The 23,101-nt window shown below is 39.4% G+C and overlaps 1 protein-coding gene across 6 annotated transcripts in view; it reads right to left on the bottom strand.

Moving 5' to 3' along the window:
- Positions 1 to 23,101, bottom strand: part of PDE4D (phosphodiesterase 4D) — an 806,167-nt gene that overhangs the window by 183,602 nt on the left and 599,464 nt on the right. The window contains exon 1 of one of the 6 annotated variants that reach the window (XM_060761520.2): positions 16,094 to 16,388. The exons of the other annotated variants lie outside the window; for them this stretch is intronic. Within the exon in view, the coding sequence (XP_060617503.2) occupies positions 16,094 to 16,158 (65 nt within the window). The 5' untranslated portion in view covers positions 16,159 to 16,388. Of the gene's footprint in view, positions 1 to 16,093; positions 16,389 to 23,101 lie in introns of those variants that run through there. 6 annotated transcript variants of the gene reach the window in all.

Here is a 23,101-nt window from a genome sequence, read left to right as displayed (position 1 = left end):
TGGCCATTCTCTGAATTCTTACGATTATTTTAATGCAGGGTTTTACTAAGTTAGTCACTAAGCAAGTGGCTAAATTTTCTGTACCTGGCTGCAATTACTAGACTACTTAATGATTGCTTAATGTTCTGTTGCATATAATGCCACATACTTTCACTGATTTTGCAATCCTGAGATAGCACTGAAAAATGGGAACCTTCCATCTGGATTTTGTAGAATTACAACCTACTCTCTGTTGTTTGATTTCAGGTCCTTTCAAGTCATCTCCAACTTACGGTGATCTTAAGGCAAAACCTATAATGGAAGCTTTCTTGGCAAGATTTACTCAGAGGAGGTATGAGGATGAGAGAGTATGACTTGCCAAAGTCATTCTGCGGGTCTCTAGGATTGATTGGTCGTTCAAATCCCAGTTTTTCAGTCTTAGAATAACATCCAACCACTACACCAGGGATGGGCAACTGTGGGAGGCTGTGGGTGTGTGTGTGTGTGGGGAGGGGGGGTGAACTTAGCCCACAAGGAAATTTTAGAGAGGAGCACATCCAACAAAGACCCAGTGATCTGCTCCTAAACATCCTCTTAGGAACGTGCTGGCATTCTCACCATGGTCTGGGTCCTTCCTGCACCTTTACAGGCCTTTCCTTTTTAAAAGATTGCAAAAATTTGTTTTGACACCTAGATGTTAAAGGGAGCTACAAACATGCGAGAAATACCACCTACATTTTCGAGTGATCATTTTGGGGTGGCATGGAGCAATATTTTTAATCCCTTGGGACCTTGGTGTGTGTGTGTGTGTGGGGGGGGGGGCTCATGTAGTCTGTGGGCTGCACTTTGCCAATGACTGTATCTATACCATGCTGACTTTTCTATCTACTTTATAATTTCAGCATTTGATTGTATCCTTCTGTTGTCTGTGTAGATCGGGCCAAAAATAGACAAAGAACATAAGACGTTGACCTTTTAAGCCCTCCATGGTTAAGAATAGATGGGAGAATCACCTGTCTCCATAGGTACTGATTCATACATTAACATCTTCAGTGAAAAACACGTCCCTGCCAGCTGAGGTAAGGCAACAAACTACAGAGATTTGGGTGGGGGGGGGGGGGCGGGATTCCAATGCAAAATGCTCTATTCAAGGAGGTTTTCATAGAACTTAGAATCCTTTTTGCTTTCCAGGTTTTTGAGATGCAGTTTTTAATCCTGCTGTTTAATCCTGACTTTATAATTAATTGTCTCAGGGAGTCGAACCAAAGCCCAACTAAAAACAGAATCATTTACCATTCCCATCCCATCATGCCAGTAGTGGAAATATGTAGTTGTAACCAAAAAAAGACTAAGGACCTCTTCACAAGGCCCTTTTGGACTGTGCTGTTGCACCAGCAATTGCTAGCAAAAAGGAGGGTGCTTGGGGCAGCTTATGATGCCCCGTAGGCCCTCGCTCCTTCCTCATCTTTTGGCAACCTTTCCCTCCCCTCATCAGATAGTAAAAAGGGTGGCAACACGTGTTGTCCTGTTGCCAACACAGAGAGATTTATAACATCATCATCAACAACAACAACACTTTATTTATATTTTGCCCTTCTCACTCCAAAGGGGATTCAGGACAGATCACAGTACACATACACAACAAACATTGAATGCCGCTTTGTATAGACAATACACAGACAGACAAAACAGAAGGAGATGGTTTGTTTTGACTCAGTGTCCAGCTGTTTTGGTGCCATGGAAGGCTGGGCTCAAGTCCAGCCACAGGGGGTGCTGTCGCTCCATCCTCTATGACAAAGAGCCATCAAGAGTTCGCCTTTCTTTTGGTTGCCCAGCATTTTCTGATCTTTCTAAAACACCTCCCCTGCTTTTAGTGCTACCTAATTTCTCTAATTACAGCTAAATCTGTTTTCAAATTGCTTATGTAAACAGTGAGCTAGGCTGACAGTCAGCAGCTCACATCGATCAGGGGCTGCAAACTTGCAACCTTTTGGTTGATAGATCTTATAACTGCTGGTGATTTACCAGCTGTGCTAAACCTCCAGCCCATTTGGGGAGGAAAGTGCAGGCAGCTTCATCAGAGCTACCTAAACAACACTTTCCTCCCTGTGGTGGACGATAAAGTGCCTTTCGGCACTTCACCTCCATTTTGAGAGGAAGGTGGGCAGGGCCTGCCATGTGTCATGCAATAAAGTGCCAAAATGGGGTCAAAGACAATTCAACTTCCAAAGCTGCAGGCCATTCAATTTTTGAAAAGCAGATGGAGAGGACCTTCGACTTCACAGCCATTTCATCCCACTTTTGCCCTGCTTGATTCCTCTTTAATTTGTTTAATTCAAGGAAATTGTGCAGTTCTGTAGGTTATTCCTGGCATTGTTATGGATTTCCTTTGTTTTATAAGCATTTCCTTATTGTTAGAAAGACTTCCGATATAGTTTTGGCAAAAGTTTTTGCTTCATATCTTCAGTTACAGTCATAAACATACTACCTACGCCACTCTCTTACAATGAGAAAGAAAAGGGCTGGAGATTGCAAATTTGGTCTTTATTATGTTACTTACATATAATGTTTTGGGATATAAGGATATTAATGTGTACTCGAAACCTGGAAGTTCAGTACATGCCTTCGTTACCTGAAGTCATGTAGTTACCAAGGTATGCAATGGCAGACTTTCATGAAAACTACTCAAATCTCAAAATTGCACAGTTTTTCCAGTTCGAAGTGGGGCATGGCCAATGAGAGGTAATGCATGTGAGGAGTTGCCTATAAGCTTGTGCACTAAGCAGAAAGCACCATTTGCATTTTGAAAGTGCTTTCAGGTGGATTGTGTGATAAGAAAAGGAGCTATCCAGACATGCTCCTGTTTTCTACAGGATGAGTTTGCAATGCCAAAACATGCTTTTAGAACATCTTGCAGTAATCTTCTAACTCTTCCAAGTTCCGGCTCTCCCACTTCCACAGAAGCCTAACATACAGAATTCTAAAATGAGGACCTATCACTTTTCAGGATAAGGACTTAATTATAAAATTATAAAGCCCCAGACAAATACCCAGTGTGGCAGAAAACTCAGTGATCTCAACTGAAATGAATGATGAGGCTGAGAGGATTTTTAAAAGATTTCATTTGTTTCAGCTTATTATTTTTATGCACTCGGAAATGGCCACTTTAAAAGTTAGCCACAAAAGGCCTGCTTTAAAACAGATTTTAATTAAATATTATTGGTTAATGTTTGCTACAAATGTATCATTAGGCATTTAGTTATTTTTATTTCATGCATTTTCGGAATACCCATGGGATATAGCTGAAATACATGACAAATTGGATGCTTCAGCTTGCGCTATCCTGTGAACTGGAAGTATTCCTCAGTTCAAAAAGTGCACTGAACCAATTACAGCATCTCGATTGGCTTTGAATCAGCACCAAACGAGTATAACTTCAGTCATGGTTGCACCTGAACTCTAACCCAAGATAAACAAGTAGAGATGTAACGTTCTAACTAAAGGCTGCAACTCTATCTATCTACATTGGTGCCATCCCCATTTGGCTCTGCTGGCCCATGTGCCACAGCATTTGGCCCACTTTGCCAACACCATGATGCTCCTTGAACACAATCCTCTATTTTACAAAGTTGCTGTGATAGCAACCGTCTTGACTTTTCAATGTTCATCTTTAATTCAGAAGGTCATTGTCTGTAAAATTGCTTCTGCTTCTCACAAATAATTCAGAAAGGAGCAGACACACTGGTGTCGGGCTCAATAAATCTATGAGCACAAGAGAGGCTAGATGTCTATGCAGTCATCACTGAAGTCCTTTTCAAGACTGAACAGGCATTTCCCCTCCCCTTTTGCCCACATGTTGTATATGTATTGAGCCAAGACTAAGAAAAATCATATAATAAAAGAACTTGCAACAAATACTACAGTATCCACTTGGAGGAGGAAATAGCTTTGGCATTATGGCCATATTATGAGGCAACCACTTCAACCAGTGGCCTGTGGGAGCTTGCAAGGGTCAAACTACATTGATGTATATTCTATCTCCTTTTTAAATTAAAAAAAAAACATTGGGAGGAATCTTGACTGTTACAATGGTTTACAGAGATAAACTTGTCTTGTCCTCCTGAATTCCCAAAAGTTGCATCTGATAAAGAATGCTTATTGATTAAAAATATATTGGAATGAGTGACATATTATCTACTCTCACTAATAATGGGGTGGGATTTATTATTATTATTATTATTATTATTATTATTATTACTATTATTATTATTACCATTATTACAATTATTATTATTTTCTACCCAGCCTTTCTCCCCATGGGGACTTAAGTCGTCTCACAATTACAGGGCAAAACGCAATAGATTAAAAAACCACAAATACAAAAATTAAAAACAATTAAGCAACAATTAAATATTGTGTCATGAATAAGTTAAAACATAATTAAATTACAATAAAAATACTTGTACAATTAAAATTTTATATTTAAAATGTAATAACATCCCCAAGTCCTAATTTTTGTACACAGTTTTTGCGCATGTGACAAATTTAACCTAAGATTTAATATGATCTTAACAGAAGCAGTTTCAACATAATCCACTGGAGTGTGTTCTTCCACAAGTTTCATTGAAATCAATGGGAACTACACAAGAACAAAGCATTCCATTTACCTAGTGTAATGTAGTGGTTACAGTGTTGGAACAGTCTTTGTAAGAACCAAATTCAAATCTTCATGGCACCCTTTTTTTTTGTCGTGTCAGGAACGACTTGAGAAACTGCAAGTCGCTTCTGGTGTGAGAGAATTGGCCGCCTGCAAGGACGTTGCCCAGGGGACGCCCGGATGATTTGATGTTTTTATCATCCTTGTGGGAGGCTGACAGAGGGAGCTCATCCACCTCTCCCCGGATTCGAACCTGCGACCTGTCAGTCTTCAGTCCTGCCAGCACAGGGGTTTAACCCACTGCGCCACTGGGGGCTCCATGGTCAACAACAAGCTAGTTTCCTTTCTCAGCTTGATCTACTTCACAGTTCCTTGTGAAGCTACGGTAGAGGGGAGGACCAAGAAAGTCTCCTTGAGTTCCTTGGAAAAAAGGAGGGATGCCAAGCAAAAATAAAAAATAAAAATTCTAGGGCTGGAAAAAAATGTAAAACTTTTTGGATCAGAACCCAATTCATGATTTTGGCTGCAAGTGATAAACATCTGAATAAGTCTACGACTAGAATACTTGAGTACACTTTCAGCTATGGTTCTCAACAGAAATGTTTGTACAAAAATCAGGACATAGCCCCAAATTTTTGGGACATTCTCTGAAGAGATGCTCACTTTTTGTTAACTGTCTCATAGCATTACATAAAGATGGGAGCTATGATATTGCATTGGAGACATGGCACAAGACACCGATACGATAGTTTCCTATCTAACTCACTAAACCCCATATTTTGTCAACTGCACCCTTTCCCCCGAGCCCAGCAAAACACCCAGAGCTGCAAGGACTTGCACCCAAGCACTGATTAAGGAGCGCTTCTTACTTGGCGCTCAGCAGCAGGTCCTGGCAGCCTGGATGCATAGGCCCAAAGCGCCCTGAGCAAAGGTCCTGCACCTGAGGGCCAAGTAAGGAGTGCTCCTTACTCACCACTCGGGTGCAGGTCCTGGGAGGCCCGAGCATGTAGGCCCAAAGTGCACAGGCCTGCTAGGGCCTGTCCCCAAGCACCAAGCAAGGAGTACTCCTTACTCAGTGCTCGGCTGCAGGCCCTGGCAGGCCCAAGCACATAGGCCCAAAGCACCCAGGCCTGCCAGGGCCTGCAACTGAGTGCAGATTAAGCAGCACTGCCTACTCAGCTCTCAGGTGCAGACCCTGCCAGACCCGGGCGTGACAACTGATCGGAAAAGCAGGCTTGGAGCCAGTACCCGCTCCTGCCTGCCTTTTGTGTTTTTGTTCCAGGAAGGGCCTTCCCATTCTGTGCCATCCAAATGGATGGAACAATATGAAAACAGGAATCAAATAAATAATACAGATACTGGGCCCATGACTATTAAAGATAGCTTTCCATGATTAACAAGACAGCGTCTATGAATGAGTTGATGTCTCTGATTAAAATGGAAAGAAAAGCCATATATTTCCATCATACACTACATCTCAAATACCTTTATCTCAGGGTTATGCATAATTTGCAAAGATTTCAAAAAATCTACAAAAGTTATAAAAGAAAAGAAGACCACAAACAACAAGTAGGAAGCATCAGCAAAGATAACAGAAGAAAACTCATTCTTCCCATGACCTTTACTATATCGTTCATCAGTGCGGTGCCCTCTGTAAATGTTGAACTACAATTTCTGCCATTTGCAAATGGCAGAAGTTGTAGTACAACATACCTGGTGGGTGCAGGTTAAGGAAGAGTGTTTTATCAGATACAACTTTGACTGCTTTCCCCTGTCATTTTCCCTGAAATCATCATTGTCAAACTACTTTAACACTATTTGTTCAACTCATTAGCAATTTTACAGCCTATATTACCTTTTATAAACTGTACTTCCTCACAACCCCAACCTTTCACTTTGTGTGTGTGTTGTTGTTCATGCGTTCAGTCGTCTCCGACTCTTCGTGACCTCATGGACCAGCCCACGCCAGAGCTCCCTGTCGGCTGTCACCACCCCCAACTCCTTCAAGGTGTAAGTGTGTGTAAGTGTAATAAAATACTGGACCAGTATTTCTTGAAATGAAAATGAAACTATAAATGGAAATAAATAACAAACGATACACTGTATTACAGTTGACCCTTGGTATCCACTGGGTTTGGTTCCAGGAACCCAAGGAGTATACCCTGTGAATACCCAAATCCATTGTATACAATAACTTAGTAAAACAATGTAGCTTGTATTAAATGGTGAAATTTTCAAGCCATGGGTACTGGAATTCTTGGAAGCAGAATCTGTTGATACAGAGGGCTGACTGTAGAATAAAGTAAGTCAAAAACATTTAGCTTTAAAATTATGGAAAGAGCTGATGAAACTTCCCACTGCAACCCCAAATTTGAAATGACAGCTCCTAATGTCCATAATATCAAATCGGTTTAAGTAATTTCTGTTCTATAACCACAACAAATGCTACAGCTGTCTTTACATGAGACCCAAGCTGTATGAGCAGTAGTCAATTTATATAAAAATAGATTAGTTTGCCTTCTCTACTTCACAGTTTCTCCACACACATCAGGAACTAAGCTAGCAATTCCAGCTTATTGTTAAGTGAAATTAAATAAAAGAACGTGGTATCAGACAATCAGATGCCTTCTTTGGTAAGGAATGTAGTAACATCAGGCCAGCCAGATTTATTCTGCAATCCTATATATTTTTACCTGGAAATAATAATTTACTAGAGTGAAGTTTTTTTCTGAGTGAATCTGCACCAGATTGAGCTGTTCATCCATTCAAATGCCTCTACTAATTGACTCATGTTTTAGCTACTTAATTGGCGTAGCCCGATTTTATCCAGTGGGACTGAGATAGAAAAGGATACTTTAAATTTCAAACACTATTGGTTAGCAATTCTTACTTCCCAATATCTCAAAGTCCAACCTTCTAAATAATTCTGGGCATACAATGATGTCAACAGGAATTGTTTGCTGGACTAAATCTCTTGGCCATGGAGGCCAGGGCTGATGGGAGCTGCAATCCACCAACAAATGGCAATCCAAAGATTCCTCATCAATGTATGATACCAATGGGCGCTACAAACTAATATAACAGTTTATTAGCTTGATCCAGATCACACCTTGGATGTAACACACTACAAAGTAAGATCTTACATGGAATTAACTCATTTTAGTGGTTATCACAACCAATGCAGTCCTCCAACACCTTCCTATAACATTATTTTTGGAAATTCTTCCAAGAATAAGAACACGGAATTTGCTTGTATCTGATGGAGTAAGGTCTACAAAAGTCTGTGCTACCTATTTCTCTCACTTAAAGATGCTACACAGTCCCGTTGTATCATAGTCATTCTATCTTCATTCTAACTGACGTTGACTTCATATTTGATATGTACCATTTATTATTTGGAAAAAAGAGAAACAAAATGGAAGCCACATTGGACCAGACTTCTCCAGAGGGTGGTGGGCTTTGGAGATCTGTAAACTGAGGTGGGATGCCCATCTCTCAGGAGGACTTTGGTTGTGTAAGTATTCCAATCTGGGAAAGGGATGGAGTGCATGGTCCTTATGATCTGAATGGCTACAGGCACAGAGGAAGAAGATTCTCAGCACATGATGTAGACTGTTATATGAATGAATAAATAAATAAATAAATAAACAAATAAAATACTGTGCTGTGGCATTTCAGTCATCAAGTACTTTCTTTTCAGAGGCCCAGTTGGCACCAATACTGATGTTATTATGATGCCAAGCCAAAATACACCTTTGTATTAAAACTTTTGGTTATTTTGTACAATTTGCACATCCTATTTTAAATTGTATTGCTTTTGTATTACCTTAAGTGACAAATGATTGAATGTCTTTTTCATCTTTAAAAATACAGTTTTTCATTCCTGCTGAGATCTTCAGATATAAATATTTTAATTAATGAATACAATAAACAAAATGAGGTCATCTGATGAATCTTCACCATGTAGGCCTAGGGGCTTTTCCAGACAGGCCCTATATCCCAGGATCCGATCCCAGGTTTTCTGCTTTAAACTGGAATATATGAGTACGCAGTGCCAGACAATCTTGGATAAATAGAAAACCTGGGAACAAATCTGGGGATATAGGTTCTGTCTGGAAGGGTCCTAGGATTGTGGTGGGATTGAAAGAAAGCCCCCCTCCCTCTCAAAACCTAGGGCCTTTCCACACAGCCCTATATCCCAGAATATCAAGGCAGAAAATCCTACATTATCTGAGTGTGGACACTAGGCCTGGGTAACAACGGAAAAATTTGTTTCTAAAATCGATTCTTTTTTGGGGTTTTTTGCGTTTCGATATTTAAAAGAATTCCGAAATTTTTCTTTTAAAAAGTTCGATATTTACGAAATTTCGTAAATGTTAAAAAAATTACGAAACATTAACGAAACAAATACGAAACAATAACGAATCGATTCGTTAATGGCGGACGCGACCGCGCAATACGCTAAAAAACCTCCAAATGGGACAGGGGGAACTTTTGAAGCTTCCCTCTCCCTCTGTTGTTGACTGTTGGTGTGATATTATTTTTTTTTCACTAATTAAACAAAAAACAACGATAAAACTTGCCCCAGACATGCGGAAATAATAATGAAACGACCTCAAACCGATAACAAAACGAATACATAACGAATCCGAAGCATTTACGAAACTAATTAAAAAATTTGTTTTGTTTTTAAGTTGCTCCAGAATGGTTCGTTATTGCTTCGTTATAAAAAAAATAACGAATTTTTAACGAATTATGAATTAACGAAACGAAACCGCCCAGCCCTAGTGGACACAGATAACCCAGTTCAAAGCAGATATTGTGGGATTTCCTGCCTTGATATTCTGGGATATAGGGCTGTGTGGAAGGGCCCCTACATAATTCCATCTGAGAGAAAGCGCATTTCAGACAGTCTTTAAATTTCTTTACGGTTTGGGAATTGGCTGCCTTAGGGACCATCTCCTCCTATATATGCCTACAAATTCAAAAGGAATTCCACTTGGTGATGGTCACTGGTTACCAGAGACAAGCCTTCTGTGTTTTGGCATCACATTCACAGAAAGCTCCCCTCAGGAAAAAATTCTTGGCACCTATTTTCATGACTTTTCAGAGCCAGACGAAGATCTCACCTCTACCCCTGACCTTTTAAAAACTTCACTGCATAGTATTTGGCCTGAATTTGCTACTCTGTTTTATTTTGTTATGCCTAACCTTTGCAATTTCAATTTGCTTTTGTTATTTCTATTTGGCTGTCCTGGGAGAGTAAGAGTGGAATGAACAATTCCAAATGAAAAAAGTGAAAAGCTCTGTCACTTATACAATAGGATTGCCGTTGTCACTTAAAGCATTTACCACCTCAACTATGTGCTGCTGATGCACATTGCTAGCACTCTGGCCTTTTTCATCATCTTCCTCCATGAAACACTACCAGCATCTGAGCTGAGGGGCAGTAACAGGAGTGAGGAGGTAGAATAGCACCCTCCATTTCCTTTGGGCCACCTTGAGGGTTGGGTTCCAGAAAGCGACAACATGTGAATAGGCAGTGATGTGAACAGGAAGGAGGAGGTGGAGTCACTCTGGGGCACATTCATACCATACAACTGTCTTAGGCAGTATCCCAATATCCTATGGGATCTTGGACTTGTAGTTTGTAGAATCTCAGGTCTCCATAGGATATTGCCTTGCAGTTAAAGCAGGATCATAGCATTATTGCCATGTAGTGTTAAAGGACTCTTGGTTGGGAGGCCCATTAGGCATTTTCCCCAAGCCCCTTCCATCCCCAGCAAAAGCAAGAACTTCCTCTTTAGAAGGAAAACAAAGCTGGTAGACTTGACATCAAGGAAGAGGTCAGGAAACAAGATAACTCAAAGGCAGATGAAAGAATATGGATAACCTGAATGTATTTAACTCAGCAAAGTCTAATGACATTCATTTAATGATCCTAGAGGACTTAGGCAGGTACATCTCAGAAGAAAAAACAGCCCAACACAGTGATCGGACATTCTACATGATTGTTGGGGTGCATCAAATGTTTGGTCCATCTTAAAGGAAAGGAAAGACAGCAACCTCCAAATTAGTCTATATCTCCACTAAAGATACAACTGCTGTAAAGCTAGGAAGGGCAAAAAAAGTTTAAGAAGGAGGCCAAAAGTTCAAAATGATCTCAAACTAGAAATCTGGCAAATAGTACCGCATGAAATTCAGCAGGGAAAAATGTAAAAATATTTTTTAAGTGCCAGAAACTTTGATGGTCAATAACCACCCCTGTAGTAATAAAATAATAGGCCAGTGATATTTCATTAACAGGGGCATTATTAGCAAGACTGAAAAAAAAGAGAGTTCTACTTCAGACACTTTGGAGATCTTCTAAATCAGCTCAAAATATCAGCAGACCAAGGTCTTGGATCTCAAGTTACTCATGAATCAAGAATATGATCTGCTCTAAAGAAGAGGCCTGCAGATTGAATTTAACCTTTAGTAGCTGAATCCTCCATTGGTGCCTTGCAATTAAGTTTTCTGGGAAGAGGGATGGCTCATTTCAGAAGAACTGGGATGGGATGCTATACTTTGGTTTCAAGTAATTTTCAACTTAAAGTGACCCTAAGGTGATTCTATCATGGGATTTTCTTGGCAAGATTTGTTAAGAGGGGCTTGTCTTTACCCTCCACTGGCCTAAGGTTGCCCAGTGGTTTCCATGGGTGATCAGGAGTTCAAATCAGGTCTCCAACAATATAGTCTAATGCTCAAACCACTACATCACACTGGGTCACAATGCGGAAAATATACTACATATTTTAAGTAAGCAGCCTTCTATAGAACAGAAGCAGGGAATCTGTGTCCTTTAGATATTTTTGGAATCCAGTGTCCACCAATGAATTAAATGACCAAGACATTTGGAGTTATAGTACTTATCTGGAAATCGTAGGCCCCTCATCTTCAAAAGATGTCCTAGTAGAAAACCTTACAATTTTTCACATACAAATCACTTTCAAACAAAGTTCTATCCTTTGTTAAGAAAAGCATATTGCACATGATGTACTGCAGCATAGCATAGTGTCTTATACATAGATGAAAGGTAGGTGTTAGAAATGATCTAATTCTGACATTGGTTATGCTGACTAGATATAATAAGAACTGGAGTATTTGGAAATCACAGTATTGAGGAAGATAGACCTGCTTCATAATTTAGTCAATATTCCTACTGTTACCAACTATACAAAATGAATCAAGAATCACTATCATAATGAGAAGTGTGTAACATGGATATTATTTAGGTATTGTATCTGTGTTAATGCATTAGCTAAATATCCATGTTGCACATTAAGCAGAACTTGACGTCTGCAAAGTATTTTTCATTCCTTATTAAAACAATGGCAATTGCAAGCTGAGTGCTGCAGCTTCATCCATGACCAGGACTTGGAATCATGTTCATATTGATTAAAGCATAGCTTTTTATCCAATTAATAAAATTGCACATTCCAACTAATTGGAAATGGAATCAAGTGATATTATCTACAATTCAATCTTCCACTTTTTACATAGCTGCTTGTTTTCAAGTTCAGCATGCAACCGAAATACAATTTCTAATACAAAACAGAAGATAATATGAGTTTCTCCCAAAGGAAGCCCATAAACAATTGCATGCTGAAAATATGAAGTAATAGCAGAAATTGCAATTTTTTCTCCTTTAGCAAGGAACCAATATCTTACATTTGTAAGATCCAGTTTAGCAGATATATCAATTATAATTTAATTTTATTCTCAATCAACAAGGAATTCTTTAAACACAGTTGCCAAAACAATTAGAGAGCCCCAAATACATTCCACATAGTGCAAAATCCCTCTGGTTTTAATAAAAGTATATCCTTAAAAAAGCTCTTCTGCTCTAATCAATTGGACTTATAAAAGTATTTCAGTCTAGTTGGATCACTTCCATCTTTCTCCATAACTACAAGCATCTCAGAGTTAGGAAATGAACTTTCAAGCTATGTTCACATGGTTCCTGGTGAGAAAGGGATGAAAAGCAAGGATTTTCCTTATTATTGCTCCATCGCCTAATTTTCCAAACTTGCTTTTTATGAATGAGGCACTTCTGGGGCATACACTGATCAGAAAACTGTATGTATAAAATAACAATGTTTACAAGATCCTAATCCAAATATCTTCCAGAAATCTTCATTCTGAATACAGACAATTTTCATGTTTGCAACCTACAATGGCATAAGCTTAGAGTTTACAATATCATGAAACAAAAACCTGGATTTATAAAGTACTGGAAGAGTAAGAATGAAGATGGAGAGAGAGAGATGTTGCTGTGATATCCAAAGAAACGACATCTATTTGGATGTATGTCAAATGGAAAGAGAGGACATATGGACCTGTTTACCACACACATCAGAAGCTCAGGTCCCCCAAGAAGTGTCTTTGTGGCCCATGTGCATGCATATATCACTCCCTGCTACTGTTGAGGGGAAGGAAGGAAGATATGTGGGAAGGATATTTCCCAGCCTGCCAAACTACTGTTTGGTGAGTTATACAGTACACCAAGATAATTCACTAGCTGAAGTACAAGACAAGATGGAATCACTTTCAGTCCACATATATTAGCTAATTGAATTGTGGCATCACTTCCAAATGACAACAGTGATACTTGACTATCACAGGCCAATCTAGGGGTACAAGAACATATATGTCTGTGACCATAACAAATTGCCAACAGACAACTTGCCATTTTTTAAAATACCAGAATATTTTATTTTAGAAAAGTTTGGCAATGTTTTCACTTGCAAAAGAAATGCTTACATTACAGCATGCTCACTTTATAAAGGGTGGCGAGATTGCAACAAAGGAAAACAGGCAATCATTTCCCACAGATCTCAATTATTTTGCAAACTTCTATCTACCAGACAAAATTATTTTTATTAATGTGCCCTACATCACAGTGCACTTATAACTGTCTGTAACACAGCTTCTTGGCTCATCAGTCACTAAACTGTGCAAAAAAGTAAAACTAAGAATTGTGCAATATTGTCTTGTTTGGGAAGAGGATTTAAAAAAAGCTTTAAGAAATAAAATAAATGGGGGAGAGGCACGCTTTTTGTTTTATTTGAAATTGTCAGAAAGCTTAAAGATACAGAACTGGCCTGGCCTGCGTATGTAGCAGAATGAAAGCATCTCATGACGTCAGTTGGGGTTTTGCCTGAATAAGGACTGACGACTGCAGTGTTTGGTCTATGTTTCTGAAAGAGTTGGCCCTTTGTGCTTTTATATTGGAGAGCTGGCAAAAGTTTACTGTGAGATTAGCAACCGTGTCATCAACGCTTCTTCACAACGTCATGTCAGATGCATGAAGCATCTAAACATTTAATGACTTGCTGTAATCTCAGAGTTTGGGAAGGGTTTTTTTTTTAAAAAAAAAAATACAACTCTTAGAATCCCCTAGACAGCATGGCTATTGGAGGATGGGGAGGTGTAGTCCAAAGAATAAAGGCTAACATTTCCAAGTTCTGATCCTAAATCCAATGGTTAGTTTCAGCTAAGTTAGGCACTTTCAATCAATGGAACATATATGTAAGCATTGACTTACCAATTTTAAAATTATTTAGTAGTCGAAACAGTTCAATCTAGGCCCACAGATGGCTGGATGGTCATCTGTCGGGGGTGCTTTGAATGCAATTTTCCTGCATCTTGGCAGGAGGTTGGACTGGATGACCCATGAAGTCTCTTCTAACTCTATGATTCTATGATTCTAAGTGAACATACTGTGTGTGTGTGTGTGTTGCATTCTGCAAATTAGAATTAAAATGGTTTCCTAGGTATATCAGCCTACAATAATTGGTTCAACTTGATCAATTTTGGAACTGTAATCCAGAACAGTAACTTTTCGAAGTCCAGTGTAATTTAATATCAGCCAAAGAAAGTACTGCGTGACTTTGGGCAGGAAAGTTCTCTCAGCCTCAGAAGAAGGCAAAGACAAACTCTTCTCTGAAGAAATCTTGCCAGAAAAACCCTGTGGTAAGTTTGCCTTAGAGTCACTATAAATCACAAACAACTGGAAGGCATACAATGAACAATTGTAATCATAACTGCTGTGGGCCTCTGAATGCTCTTAATTACATTGTTATGGATTTCATTAAGTTATCTTAACATTGCTGAGCCCTTCATGGCTATATCAAATAACTGATGGTCTCACCCTTGTATAAAATCCATATCTACCATAAGGAAACTAGGGAACAAATACTTGGATACAGTGATAAAAACTTTACATGTTATAAAAGGAATTGGAGCAAAATTGCAGCAAAAGAGGAGCAAAGCACAATATTTTAGTATAATGCAATGACAGGTTTTGTTTCCTTCTCTGTGTGATCCATGATGTAAGCAAAAGTGATAGAATGTCAGAACATCTATATGTAAACGAGGATGTGGCCAAAGGGCATAGGTAGCACCAGAGGTGCCTTCCCCAGAGAGATGCCCTGCAAATCCTCACAATTCATGGAAACAACATAAATAGGAAACTTACCAGGAAACTCATTATATGTGTTTTAATCAGAAATAACTTCCATTTTGATAAATGAGTATAGGATTTCACCTCAAAAAGAATAAAGTGATGCTTTCCTAATTATTCTTAACCTCCTGCTGTATTGTTTTCTAAATATAATCGCCCAGGTAAATACATTATTATTTTCCATTGAGGACATTTCTGGGGGAAAGAATAAAGCTAGAAGAGAATGTCTTGGCCAACGCATCTACATGATGGAAGTGGAATTAAAATTGGAGTCTTTCTGAACCACAAGACAGCGTCTTATTGCATTGCCCTATTAAAAAGTAAGTTTGAATATGTTCAATGAAGTTTATCGAGTGACTCCAGGATTGCATACAAATGAGTAAATGCAGGACTGAGGCATAGATGCATACAATTGTGCTGTCAACCTCTATCTTTACTACACTATCATTGATAGTACCAGTAACTCATACTTCATAGGGAGAAATGAAGGACCACATGGTTGGAAAGGAAGAAAACAGACTATATGGTATTTTCCCTTAATTTCTAAAGGGAAAGTATGTAAAAGAAAGGTTAAACTGCTCCATCATTTGTTTATAAGATCTGTCATCACTTGATTTATTAAAGGCAGGGGAAAGGGCAAAACTTTATATCACTTTCTACATGCACATACCCATTAGAAATTTTGCCTCTCCGTTCAAAATAACAAGACAGAAAGTTTTTCGATACAGCAGCAGCAGCAGCTATTCCCATTTTACTTAAGAAAACAAAATAATGATATGTTCCCATGCAAATATTGTACATAGAAGAAAAAACAAATTCCTATTTTCAAGTTATGTTTGCATCTAAATCACTAGGATCAGCAGGTACAATTTATTAAAAGAGGATGAAACTAAAGCACAGATCACAGGCAGAGCTAAGGTAAGAATGGAATGAGGAAACAACAACCACATTACCAAGTTATGTCTGCAGTTCTTAAGGAGCTGGTCGACCGGGACCTTGGCTTCATAATAATACTCATCTTGTAAAGAAAATCCCAAGACTTTTTAGCAGTGAAACTTCAGCTCTCCTCACACCATTTCTGCCGCACATATTCCACTTGCAAAGGAGGCTTGCTTGAAAAAGGCAAGCACTGGGGGAAGCATCTTCCTTAAACCACCAAAGCTCTTTCAGTCCTAAACTCCAGTTCTTTGCCTCTCCCTCCCAGCTTTTACGCTAGCTGGGTTTGGAAGTGACAGTGCTTTTCTCTTCTGCCTTGCATTGCCGGGGGAGGGACTGTATTTTGAATCCATTCTCCATCTAGGTCACATGGGAAACAAGGCAGCTGAAAGAGCCTCTTGATCGTCACCCCCACTCCCCCCCCCCCCCCTTACAATCCTATAATAACAGGTTTAAAGGTTAGAGACACGTTCTACAACTGTCGATAGGCTGTAAAGGGAAAGTATGAAGATGAGCCGTAAGAGTGCCAGGAGGTATCCAGGGAAGCTTCACTTTCAGAGGTATGGGGGTAAACAGAAAAGAGTGGGGCTTTATGACCTCTTGTTTCAAGGCTATATGCCTGCCTGAGAACAAAATTACTCACTTTTGTTTTCATTCTCTACACTGCGGATCACTTGCTCTCATTCTACAGTGTTCACAAAAGGAAACCAGATGCTTAATTGAAAAAAATAAAACCCTCAACTGCAGAGAGTGCTGGGCACCATTTGCTAGAGAGCACCTTAAAATACCATGGCAGGTTTAAAAGAAAAGATTACAATGCATTGTTGTTGTTACCTCTCTCTCACTCTCTCTTTCTCACACACATATTTATCCTACACCTTTGGTATATTTTAGATTATACATTTTCATAGACCCTATTTCCAAACATGTAGATTGTAGTAAAAAAAAAACAAAAAAAACACCCATGGGTGAGCTTGGTGTGCACTGTTAAGTTTATGTACATGTTTTTTTAAAAGAATCCTGACATACAGTAAAATTAATTTTGTTTTGCGGACTTTACGAAGTTACATTTATTTCCACAAAAGTTGCAAAATATGCCTCAGGTTCCACTAATATGCCTGGCCAATTATTCCACATGCAAAATCCATGCATTAAAAAAACCCTAAAAAACTATACTCTGTTTCAAATATTTGGACCAAGGCCAGTATATCAAGTTGGCGAAAGAGCTAAAACAGACATTTTTGTGTGACTATGTTTAGATGATATGGACTGATTTGTGCAGAGAGAGAGATATTTTTAAATGCAGTGCTGTGACTCTGCTTTGGAATGTGCTCTTAGCAGAAAGGCAACTCCACTGTCGGCAAGTGACTACTTGCTACGGAACTGTTCTTTTATGCAATAGCTCAAGAGCAGTAGATTATACATTACAATGTATTGAGTAAGCAGTCAGTTTGGAGAGTGGATTTCCTAAATATGTGGATTTTTTAAAAAACAAAACAAAAACAAGCACACTGAGAGTTTCACCCTTTTCTGGACAGGTGCCTATGGATCTAATTTGGCATTAGCCAAGGTTTACCCATTGTTACTTGACAAGCCCCCAAACATGCCGTGTGGTCTGTACCTTCTGTTCATTGACAGGAATCATCCTGCCTGTCCTCCAGGCTTGTGCCCATCATCTGAATGCAAATTGCTCCAGAGTAGCAGAAAGAATTTTAATGAGGCATCATGCCACACATTCCCTTCATCGGGCTTCCAAGCTTTTATCTTCCTAATATGTTTAGTAGCAGATGCTTAGGGATTTTCAAGGGGATCCTAGCTTGTTAGCTGAAGGGTTTCCAAGAGGGCAAGGCCAAAAACAGCATGTTAAACATAGGGTAGCCAAGTGGTTCTGCCAACAGAATAATCTACAAATTCAACTAGATCTACTGCAGAAGATGCATTATCAGGTCTCCCCATATTTGGGGTGATTTTATTTGAGGGATGACATTCTATATTTCCCCCCAGAAATCATTTATCTTATCAAAACCATCCTTCCAAATTTGCCTTCCTGATCAGAATTGTTACCTCAGCTTCCAGAGGCAAACACATGGGATCTACAAATAGTCTCCATGTTTAATGAACAGTGGCCATGGTGATTGAGAGTTTCTGAGTCATTTAACAAAGTAACTTCTCCAAGTCCTGTGATGGCTGTATGAAACTTCCAGGCAGTGGGTTTCTTTTGGCCTCTCTAAGTGACATCTAGGAGCCCCCGGTAGTGCAGTGGGTTAAAGCACTGAGCTGCTGAGCTTGTTGACCGAAAGGTCACAGGTTTGATTCCGGGGAGCGGCATGAGCTTCCACTGTCAGCCCTAGCTACTGCCAACCTAGCAGTTTGAAAACATGCAAATGTGAGTAGATCAAAAGGTACTGCTCCGGTGGGAAGGTAACAGTGTTCCATGCAGTCATGCCAGCCACATGACCTTGGAGGTGTCTATGGACAATGCCGGCTCTTCGGCTTAGAAATAGAGATGAGCACCACATCCCAGAGTCAGACATGACTGGACTTAATGTCAGGGGACAACCTTTACTGTTATCTTAAGTGGCATCTAGACAATATTTGTGCTAAACAGTATGGATGACTAGATGGGCCTTTGGTATGATCCAGTGGGGTTTTATGTTCTTATATGCAGAACAATCTGATGACTTCATAGTAGACAGAAATAAATCTCTGGTTCAGAGGATAGTTTCTTAATCACTATTCTTGTCTTGCTCGAGACTAGAATGGTAGAGTAACTCTAGTGGATCAGGCCTTTTCATAGCAGAAGATCAGGACCAGTAATATGTCAGTAAGAAGTCCAAACACAGATATGCAGAAACTCAAATATTTAAACATCAGAATCTTCCCTACAAGGCAAAATTTGGCTGGCAGAACAGTGAAGAATGGATTAAATCCCTTCCAGCACTAAAGTGTGATTTTGGAACACATGTGGTATGTTTGTGTTGAAAAATACATTTAAACAAATGGTCCAAAGAATTTATAAACCTCCCTTGTTAATTATGGATAATTAACAGACGTTACTCACCCCTCTCTCTGTTATTTGTACTGATGCCAATGTTGACCTTTTGCAGCATAGCAAAACCTTTTCAAGACCATTTTTCCTCCTCTTGCAGCACTGCAGTATCTTTCATTTTAACTCATGAAAGCTTATTTTAAAACCATTTTAAAACAATTCTGAAGATCACGACAGTTTTTTGGACACCTACTTGCAAAATCTGGTTTGCTTCATAAAAGTTTCCAAGATCCATACCATTTAAAATAAACAGAACAGCAAGCATTAAAAATAGGATTTGCTGCAGCAGAGAGTGGGAAAACACCTTTTTTCCTTGCTGGTGTTATAGTTTTGTGTTGACAGCACTCTGTGATAATCATAGCAAAAACCAGGCCTGTAGCTTTCTTGTCCTTTCCAACAACCATGGAAGGAAAATATTTGCAGTGCGTTGTTTCAGATGGTAACCTTACATAGCCATTCTCAGCACAATAGAACTGTATTTATGTGTTATTGCTTTTTCCTAAAGAGAAAAATTAGGGGAAAAATGACTATCAATTTGAAAAAAAATTAACAAATAATGGCTTGCATCTTGATGATAACCAAGGATGCACAAGGATGAAATCCAATGTACACTTGCATAGAACTGTTTATGGGTGCTGTATAGGCTGATAATCTCCTCCTTGTTCTGCAACTTCCAAAGACTCCCCTGGATTTACCATTATGATAGCCCCATTCCTTATGGGCACTTAGTGGCCCATGTGCTGCTAGAGGATTTGAAGAGGTATTTGGGTAGGTCCTCATTGCCAGATGCTGTACGACTGCATTTTCCATTGGGACCTCTGGAGCAGTGGTGTCAAACATGTGGCTCTCCTAGTGTTTTGGACTTCACCTTCCAGAATTTCTGGCCATTGGACAAACTGGTTAGGACTTCTGTGATTTCCAGCATCTGGAGAGCCATAAGTTTGGCACCTCTGCTCTAAGAGATCCCTCTGAATCTGAGAGGATGATGCCAGTGTCTGTATCTTGCTATGGAGACATAGTCAGGTGGTTCTTCAATCCATTCTATGGTATATATGTTGTACTTTTATACTGTACTACTCCCTGAAATACAGGATATTGACTATTGTGTGAATAGTCTGTAGGCACCTTTGGGGGAGGCATGTTGCTTAAAGAATTCTGTACAATCCAGGCATAAATTGAAGGCCATGGTTGCAAAATTTACTGTATGATTCTGTTCGTATCTCATGTTAGGAGTGAAAAGCACATGGTTCTTTAGATATTGTAAGGCTACAAGCCCCAGCTCTTAACAGTAGTTAACCATACTGGGTACTACATTCCAACAACATTTTGAATACTCTATCATCTCCATTGCTGTCCAATATAAATCAACAAAGAACACAATTCCATACATATCTGTTCAGAGGAGCAAGTCGCTTCTGGTGTGAGAGAATTGACTGTCTGCAAGGACGTTGCCCAGGGAACGCCTGGATGATTTTGATGTTTTTATCATCCTTGTGGGAGGCTTTTCTCATGTCCCCGCATGAGGAGCTGGAGCTGATAGAGGGAACTCATCCACCTCTCCCCGGATTCAAACCTGCGACCTGTCGGTCTTCAGTCCTGCCGGCACAGGGATTTAACCCACTGCGCCACTGGGGGCTCCTTACATGTAGCTGAGAATCCATCGCAATAATACAGTGGGAATTGCTTCTGAGTAGATATGCTGTTAGTTAATTTGTTGGATTAATATTTCAAAACAGTTTGACTAAACATGTCCTCAATTAGGACTCTTTTTAAAAAGAACACAACAAAATTAATGATATAATGGTTGACAACCATGTTCTTCAATGACGGCCTCCTCTTCTTTCTCACACAGGATGGACTGTCTTTCTATTGAAGTACATCTCAACAATGTAAATATCAAAAATAAAACAAAGCCTACTGTTATCCTTCTCTAATCTTTAAATATTTTAAAAATAAACAAAGATACCAGGCACTGAGCATGCATCTTTCCATATACAAGTCATGTGCTTCTCAAATGGACCTTCTTCCCATTGCATGTCTCTGCATAGATACAAGGCCTCCTTTCTTCAACATAGGCCAAGTCCTTCCAACTGACAAAGGTGCTAAAAATTGTAACATGTAATACAGTCAGGGGCGACTCAACCCATTATGCAAAGTAAGCATTTGCAGTATAGTTGATTTTGCCCAGGAGCGCTCTTGGGGTGCTCTTAGGGGAAAATAGACCTTGACATATGAGAGTTGTAGTTACTGGGATGTATAGTTCACCAACAATCAAAGAGCATTTTGAACTCCACCAATGATGGAATTGAACCAAATATGGCACACAAAACTCCCACGATGAACAGAAAATATATATCAGTGATTGGTTGGGGGGGCAGGGGGCACCAAAATACTGTTTGCTTACAGTTGAAAATTACCTAGGGCCGCCTCTGAACACAATATGTCCACTTTACAGACAATTCATATTTATTGTTTCAGTAACTCACACAACAAAATACCTGCTCCCTAAAAGTGTTTGTAGTTTCTCTAGGTTCTTCAGTGCAATTCTGTGGTACATTTCTGGCCCAGGTATAGTCAAAATATTGGTTTCACACATTTTCATGTCACAGGGAGGTGTATGTATCCCCCATGCATATGGGGGTTTGCATTGTCGGTGAAATAGTTGCATTAGATAGACAATGAGGTTGCATTACTACCTACCCTCTATGGTCTCCCACATGTCTGCACAATCTGTTCCTGAGAGCAGAAAAACTGTTTGGAGCAGACTCCAGAAAGGCACAAGGGGGTTTATAGAGGATGTAAAAAAGCATTTTTTTAAAAAAGACTTGTTGCTTGAGTAGAAGACTGCTCATCTTACGTTTTTATTCAATATACCAAGCAGCTGCTTAATTGCAACCAGAGCTTGAATGTGTTGAGACTAGATCCCAACTGTCAATATCCTCTAGCCAACATGTTTAGTGACCACTCCAGGAACTTCTGGAAATCAAGACTCCAAAAATGGAAACTTTGTAGTGTTTCAAGAATCAGATATGCTTTTTCAGATATAACTGCTCAGCAGCTAATAGGTGACACAGAAGATCCAAGAAGTCTGCTTAACTTGGCTGATAAGATGTTCTCTGTCACTCAGAAGTATGGAAAGACTCAAAACATCTAAGGCTACATAAGTAAAGGCTGGGTCACACATGCAGACTGTACCTGGACCTTTGGCTTCCATTGTAGTACCGCACATCTAAATACTCCCTCATGTCTAGTCATTATGCAAAGAAGAAAAAACTTGGAAGATTGTACCTTTGCCCCTTGAATATGTCACTCTTGGCCTTCCTAATCAGAAGGTGCAACAAACACTGAAACCGATTTTCTGTTCTATTATTATTCGGTCAACATGACAGGTTTTTGTTTCAAATACGTTTCTCTAATTAGGAAAGTAATTTGAGCAAAGACTTTAAATTTAATTTTGGTAAGTAATGAATAGCTTTTTAGGTATAAAACACCATTCCCCCAACCTGTTGCCTCCAAGATGGTGATAATATAAACTGTAGTACAAAACATCTGGAAGGGCGCAGATAAGAAAACCCTGCCATAAAGGATCATAGATATCAACAGACATGGGATGCTACCATTTGCTAAAAAGAAATTGTGCCAGTTCTTTCTCAGTGAAACAAATGAAGCCCACATTCATTTGTTCTTGTTGACCTCCAAACCACCCTATTATCATCAACCCTGCAAACTCAGAGCCATGGTTTCCTTGAAATTGACTATGCATGAGAAATGGTTATATGAAGGATTTTCCCTAAAATCATATTGATATGATCTGGTCAGATTCCGAATTATATCCTTTGACAACTTTTATTACATCTCTTCTCACTATTAATGCCACCAATTTCTTCTTAGTTATCAATCTCCTGGGTAAACCTTAGTATCATTATTTGACGTAAATGTCCAATTTCTGTCCATTTTAGCTCACTCCCTCCAAGAA

The sequence above is a fragment of the Anolis sagrei genome, chromosome 2 (genome assembly GCF_037176765.1).
Source record: "Anolis sagrei isolate rAnoSag1 chromosome 2, rAnoSag1.mat, whole genome shotgun sequence".
Taxonomy (NCBI): domain Eukaryota; kingdom Metazoa; phylum Chordata; class Lepidosauria; order Squamata; family Dactyloidae; genus Anolis; species Anolis sagrei.
The sequence above is the reverse complement of the archived record's forward strand: the minus strand, read 5'-3'. Positions and strand labels throughout refer to the sequence as shown.